Here is a 7,528-nt window from a genome sequence, read left to right on the forward strand (position 1 = left end):
GATGCTCTACCATTTGCCAGAGGGGTTAGTATGGTTCTGGCCGAATGCAGGGAACAAAACGCAGAGTTTGGGCGTCAGGGCAGAGACAAAGAGGTTAGGGCCATGAGGCAGATGTCTTTCCAATGCACCTATACCGTGTAGTATGTGTGAAGGCTTGCTAGGGTAGTCTTGTATTCTGACAGAGGCACCCGTTGTGTAGGATATGGGTGCGACTGCGGGAAAAGTTCCTCCCAGCCTTGGTTCTGCTATGGTAGTCAGGGCAGAGTACACTACAGGGGGAGCTCCTCTTATTCGAGTAAGAGGGCAGGGTAGGTAGGGCACCCTGGTTGGACGGCCAAATCGGCATAGTCAGGGCAGATTAGACTACGAAATGGCTGGCCTTAGCTCCCTGTAAGCTTAGTCAAGTCATATTAGAATGTTGCACAATATTGATTGAAATGGCAGAGGCAACAGAATTGTGTATGCATATTGTGTGTAGTGGCCTTGCTGCCTTGATCCATTGAGGTTCTGCCTTGTGCCAAAGTGTGGGGTGAGATGCTGCATCTCACCGTGCATTATTTTTCATTTGTTGGGACGCATATTTTTCGTTCTAGGCGTGGGGGATGTCTATATTGAGACCAAAGGCTTATGGTGTATTGTTATGGGAAAGTGATAACTACAAGCACTCAGATAGTTACTTATTTATAGTCAGAGTGGTAGGTAGTTTTAAGTGCACGTGAATAATGTTGTTTTTAATAAGGGTAGATGGGGATATATTTGATAGCACCTTTCGAGTGAAGTGTCAGTTGTCACATGTCTTGCATAGTGTGATGTCATAGTGAGGAATCCTTATGGAAAATAATGTCAAAAAATTGAATGTACAAGATAAATTTAAAATAATGTGAAAAAAAGGGAAAGTTGTTGTATTACTTTTGAATTGCACAGTACAACTATTAACAATAATATTGTTTCAAAGACATTGAATTCCAAGTACGGGGTACGATCTTCCCACTACATACATTCTTAAGGGTGTAAGACCCTCTGCCTAATACTTCTATGATTTCAAAAGGCCCTCCCAATTTGGTTCTAGCTTCTTTTTGTTGTCGGTGACCTTGCGCAGAACCCAATCACCTTTCTGAAATGTGCACGAGTGGACTCTTTTTTTGTAGTAGCGTTCTGCAGCCTTTTGATAATTTTCTCGTCGTAATTGTGCTATCATACGTACTTCTTCCAGAAGGTCTAGGTTATGCACTAGTTGAATGTTGTTTGTGGTTTGATCAGAGGCGATCTTTGTTCGAAGTGTAGGCAGGCCCACTTCTGTCAGGATGATAGCTTCTGTTCCATATACCATGGCATAGGGAGATTCACCCGTAGAGGACCTTTTTGTTGTCCTATATGCCCATAACACCTTCGGTAGTTCCTCTGCCCATGCTCCTTTTTTATCTTCCAGGTTCTTTTTAATGTTGGCAAAAATGACTTTATTGGAAGCTTCTGCTTGACCATTGCCTTGCGGGTAAGTGACAGAGGCAAAACTCGACTTGATCTTGTATGTGTCACATAGTTCTTGTACTTTGGCATTTTGGAATGGGGTTCCGTTGCAGCGACTATCTCCCACGGTATCCCAAATTGACAGATGATGTGCTTCCATATGAAGGTCATAGTGTCTGTTTTGCTGACCATGACGTATGCTTCTGCCACAACCCACTTAGTGAAGTAATCAGTGGCTACCAGAGCATACCGTCTTCCTCCAGCAGCCTTAGGTAGTTCACCTACCACGTCCATACCCCATTTTGCGAAAGGCAACGATTGATTGTAAAGTTTGAGCAGGTTGATGGATGGTGGGTGCAAATCGTTGGCACTTGTCACATTTTTTGGCATAGTCATGTGCTTCTGTCATCATGTACGGCCAGTAATACCCCGCTGTAAGTGCCTTGCGTGCCAGACTCTGACCCCCTGTGTGATTTCCGCATGCTCCCTCGTGTATCTTTTCCAACAGTTTTTTAGCTTCTGATGGACGCAAACACAGTAGGTAGGGGCCATCGAAGGACTTGCGGTATAGCATTCCATGGATTATGGAATAACGTTGTGCTCGAAGACGCAGAAGCTTTGCATCTTTTGGATGAGGGGGGAGTTCAGAGGTGGACAAGTATCGAATGATTGGTTCCATCCAGCACTCAGGTTCTGATGAGGTTGAGTAGACTTCCATAGCTTTGATTGATCGACTTATAGATATGGAGGATTAACGTGTACAGTCTCCTGCAGAGGCTAATTTGGCAAGGGCGTCGGCCTTCTGATTTTGTTCCCTCGGTACTTGTACGAGTTCGAACTAGTGAAAATGTGATCACAAGTCAGTTACCTTCTGTAGTAGGCTAGCCAGATGTGGTGCTTTGGTATCGAAATTCCCAGCCACTTGTTCTATCATAAGTTGTGAATCTCCTCTGACATTCAGACGTTTAATGCCCATGTCTCGTGCTGGTTCTAAACCATAGATCAGAGCCTCATATTCCGCTTCCTTATTCATCGTGGACTGTTCTAAACGAATGGCTTTCTCGATTTTGAGGCCTTAGGGAGCCTCTAACACGACGCCAATACCGACTCCTTGGGAATTGGATGCCCAATCCGTATGCATCGTCCACACCCATTCATCTTGTGATTCTAACAATTCAGGCAGGGTGTCTGGGGTGAAGGATTGAATTTCGACCAGGAAGTCAGCAAGTACTTGTCCTTTTTTTTGCTTTTCATGGCGAGAATTGTATATAATACGCCCCTAGGTCAATTGCCCATTTAGATAACCTTCCAAAGAGATCGAGTTTACTCAATACTTGCTTCAGTGGATAGTCTGTATATACAATGATGGTGTGACTTTCAAAATATTGTTGTAACTTCTTCTTTGCTGTGATGAGTGCGAGTGCCAATTTTTCCATCATACTGTAGCGAGTTTCAGCATCCAGAAGCATCTTGATGCAATAAAACACTGGCCTCTGACGACTAGCCTCTTCCCGGAAGAGAACGGAACTCATAACGAAGTGTGAGACAGACAGAAACAAGAATAGATCTTCCTTGGCGATGGGGGAGCTCAATATAGGAGGGGAACTCAAATAAGCTTTACTTTGTTCTACTCCCCAGGTGGTGTTGGTAGATTTCTTTATGCATTGCAAGAAGGGCTGGCAACGGTTGGACATGCGTGATATGAACCGGCTTAATGCTACGGTTTTGCCCGTCAGAGCCTGTATGTCTCGGATGGTTCTGGGTTCTTTGACTTCTGAGAGGAACGCAATCTGTGTTGGGTTGGCCTCGATGCCCCTCTGACTGACCACGTACCCTAAGAACTGTCCAGAGGACACCCCAAAGGCGCATTTAGAGGGGTTCAGTTTCATTTTGTAATTGTCGAGAATGTCGAAGCACTCGGTCAAATCGCCTATATGTGAAGAGCTTTGTTTAGACTTAATGACCACGTCGTCAATATAGACCTCCATGTTTCTCCCAAGCAATGAGGAAAACAATTTGTGCATCAGCCTTTGGTATGTTGCACCTGCATTCTTTAGTCCGAAGGGCATAACTTTGTAGCAATATAATCCACCTTCGGTTATGAAAGCTGTGTGAATCCGATCTTCTGATTTCATTGGGATCTGATTGTATCCAGAGTAGGCATCGAGGAAGCTCATTCTTTCATACCCTGCCGTGGTGTCTATCATCTGATCGATTTTCGGTAGAGGGTAGCTATCCTTTGGACATGCTTTATTTAAGTTGGTGTAGTCTATGCATACTCTCTTTTTTTCGTTCTTCTTCAGGACCCCGACAAGGTTGGCAAGCCAACTGGGATATAGGCATTCTTCAATTTCCCTGTGCTCAGGAGCCGTTGCACCTCCTCTTGGATGACCTGGTTTACTTCGGGAGCGAACCTCCTCTACTTCTGCTTGACGGGTGGGAAGCTGTTTGATATATTAAGGCTGTGGCTCATGATGGAGGAGTCTATTCCGGGTATGTCGTGTGGAGACCAGGCGAAAGTTCCCATTCTAGTTTTGAGAAATTGGACTAGGGTCTGTTTTTCGTTTTCAGAGAGCTTGGTACTTACCAGCACTATTTTATATGGGTCAGCGTCGTCTAGAGATATTTTCTCTAGGTCATCGAGTGTGACTTGGGGTTTTTCTTAGTCTTCTTCTAGATCGATTCCTTTGAGGCATGCTGGTAGGTCGTGCTGTAATTGCTATTTGTTAGGATTGTTGTTATGGGAGGAAGTGCTAGAACTGTTTATTTCTTTCAAGGTAAGGAAACACTTTTTTGCCTGCTTCTGGCATCACTTGATGCGATGGTGTAGCTCCCATTGGTCGAGAGGCATCGCATCACCTGATGCAAAGTCGAAACTACCCCTTGCATCCTGTGGATCCAATTTCTCCCCATGATGGCGTTGTAGCTTGTGATGGAATCTATAGTGAGGAAATCTACTGGTAGGGTACGCTCTGCGACCACCACAGTTAATCGCACGAGGCCTTTTGGGTATACTCTCTGGCTGTTAAATCCCAAGATGGGGGTAGTAGAGGGTCGGATCTGATTCTCCTCTAGCCCCATCTTCTGGAAGGCTTCCCAGAAGAGGATGTCAACCCCACTGCCCCCGTCGACTAGAACTCTACCCAACTGGCAATGGTCGACCTGTAGCGAAATGACGAGAGGATTGTCATGGGGTAGGTGCACTCCTTGCAAGTCATCGTCGGTAAAGGCGATTACAGAGGCTGGATAACTTCTGTCTTCTGAAGTGACAAGATTGACTGTGTGGCCTAACGATCTGTATCGCTTCACCTGCTCCTCCATCCTCTTATGGACTTTGGTGGCATGCTCTTGGTTTTCAGTGAGCTCTACGATCCCATGTATCATGGGGACTTGTTTAAGAGGCTCCTGTGGGCTTGCAGAGGCTGTGCCCACGGGGTCTGAAGCTTACGGTATTGGGGCAGAAGCAGGATTATGCCGCGAGGTGCCGGGTCTGCCTGCCTCCTTAATGTATTGGGTAAGCCTCCCATTCCTCATGAGGGCTTGGATCTGATTGTTCAGGTTAAGGAATTCATCGATCGTATGGCCGTGATCTTTATGGAAGAGGCAGTATTTGTTTTTATCCCTCCTGTTAGGAGGAGTGGTGATCTTATACGACTCACGCCAGATAGGTCTTTCTTTATTTTCTTTGTAAATGACTTCTTGCGGGACGGTGTATTCGAAGGACGGGTATCGTTGTAATGCCCCGAATTTCCTAATAAGGGATTAGGACCATGATTAAGAGGCCGGGAGGGCCATAATGGAATTATGATGCTATTTAATGATCATATGCATGTTTGTGTGAATTATATTATTATATGATGGTAAATGCATGCATATGGGCGTATTTATTACTATAAGGGTATCTTGGTGATTTGGCCGTTGTGGGCGTAATTGTGTATTTTGGGTGCATGGTTGTGATTAATTAATATAGCCACATTATAAGGTGGATTGGTTCAAACTATTCGGCATGAGACGATCATGAAATGTAAGTGTTCGGTCTAGTCATAACGGGCTTAAGTTCAGGGCTCGGGGTGAGTCTCGGGGTCACTTCGATGATTAGAACATTACCGAGAATTAAAGGGTAATGGGATATGAATTATTGGTGTTTGAGAATATTGAGAGTAGCGGGACTTTGAGGGTGTTAATTATAATTAACGAGATAGGCGGGAAAGGTCGGTTTTACCCTTGGGAAGGCTTTAGAAACTTTTAATGACCTAGGGGCATTTAGGTTATTTGGTTTGGATTTATATTGACTTTTAAGGCTGTAGAAATTCAGAACAAAAATAGAGCATCATCCTCATCTCCTTCCTTCTCTCCCGTACATGTTTTTCCCTTCATTTTCCTTTGAATTTTGAGAACCCAAACCGAGGCAACAAGCTAGGAGATCAAAGGTGGGAGCTTAGAAACTTGACTCAGCCATTGAAGGGGATTCAAAATCAAGTTTGAGGTAAGTTTCAGCCATGGAATTTCTGGTTTTACTCTATTTTTGGGTTTAAGTTTTAGTTTGTGATTTCTTGATGGATAGTTGGAATTAATGGAAGTTTGGTTGATGTTTAACTTGAGTTTTGATGAGGATGAGTTGTAGGTGAAGTTTAGTGGTTGAATTGGGTATTAGGTTGATGTTTGGGACTGGTTTGAAGGATTGGTTTCAAAGAAAAACGCAGGGGAAGTAAGCTGGTGGCTTGCTGGTTTGCGTAAAGGGCCACGACCTGGCTATGGTGAGCCACGACCTGAGTGGATTTCTGGGGAGGCTTTGCCTCTGTCTGAGGGGCGAGCCGCGGCGCAGCTAGGGAGGGTCGCGGCCCATAGAGGCATTTTTGGCCAGAAATAGGTTTTTAACTTGGGGATGCTAGCCTTAGGCTTCGGGGTCAATCTTACTACTTGGCTTAGTTTGGATTGTTGTCCCGGAGGCTAGATATTGGTTTTGAAACCTATGTTGAAAATTTTATTGATGGTGTTCCATATTTGGTTATGACTAGGTGACTGCTAAGGGCTTAAAGGTTGATCGTTCTCAAGGGTCGTTCTTATATTGGTTCTAGCTCGAATCTGAGGTAAGAAAATTGCACCCTGTGTATATGTGACATGCATGGCTATTCTTGATGCATGTTGGTTGATTATTAAACGTGACATGCATGGCTATTATTGGTGCATGTTGGATTGTTAAATATAATGCATATGATGCATGAGAAATATGTGATTAGGACATGCTTTATATACTGAGTATGATATCGCTCAGAGCTTGAGCCTCTGTATTCGTGCATAGTCCTAATTGTACTAGTACTTGTTAGGTAAGCATGCTGAATACCTTGTTATGGATATTGGATATGTGACATATGTTTGGTGGCATGGCTTACTTGTGTGTGGCACTGACTTATTAGTCAGAATCGGCAATGGTGTTAGATCCATATTTGAAGCTGTGATTTACTAGTCAAGTTCACAATGGGTTGAACACTGGTCGTGTTTTACTGATCTAAGAGTCAGAAATGGCATAGCGTTGTGAACGCCGAGCCAAATGAAGATTAGATCTAATCGATACCAGAAAGAATGACTCATATGGGGTATTAATGCTGGACCGACCCTAAGGTCGACGAAATTATAAGCGCTTGGCTAGTCTGAGACTAGTTATTCAGAGCCAGGGCATATGGCCCGGTGACTGTTTGTCACATGGCTAGGGAACGCTGTTCCATAGTTATGACTCTAGAGTCAGGAGGAAGGTTATGTTGGTGACTAATCACCATGCACCTATCCTGTTAAATCTAGTGAGATGCTCACTTATTTGTTAAGCCCTGGTGCTCCTATCATCACATGGCTAAAAGGGTGTTGTCCCCATATTTGTGACTTTTGTGATAGTCACCTATTTGTTTGGACTGTTGGTCCTGAATAAGTAATACAATCATTGTTGATATTATATCATGTTATATTGTGTTTTCTTGCTGGGCTTCGGCTCACGGGTGCTATGTGGTGCAGGTAAAGGCAAAAGAAAGCTGGACCATCCTTGAGTTGGAGAGCTTAGGTGATGAGG

General features: G+C 44.2%; 1 protein-coding gene across 1 annotated transcript; it reads right to left on the reverse strand.

Annotated features, from left to right (window-relative positions):
• Positions 1-1,033: 1,033 nt before the first annotated feature.
• LOC133832323 (uncharacterized) lies at positions 1,034-4,788 on the reverse strand. Its single transcript, XM_062262683.1, has 3 exons — positions 4,327-4,788; positions 2,773-3,911; positions 1,034-1,670 (listed from the first exon to the last, which is right to left on the reverse strand). The coding sequence occupies exons 1-3, from the start codon at positions 4,786-4,788 to the stop codon at positions 1,034-1,036; spliced, it is 2,238 nt and encodes a 745-aa protein (XP_062118667.1).
• Between the last annotated feature and the right edge of the window lie 2,740 nt (positions 4,789-7,528).

The sequence above is a fragment of the Humulus lupulus genome, chromosome 4 (assembly GCF_963169125.1).
Source record: "Humulus lupulus chromosome 4, drHumLupu1.1, whole genome shotgun sequence".
NCBI classification, from domain to species: Eukaryota; Viridiplantae; Streptophyta; class Magnoliopsida; order Rosales; family Cannabaceae; genus Humulus; species Humulus lupulus.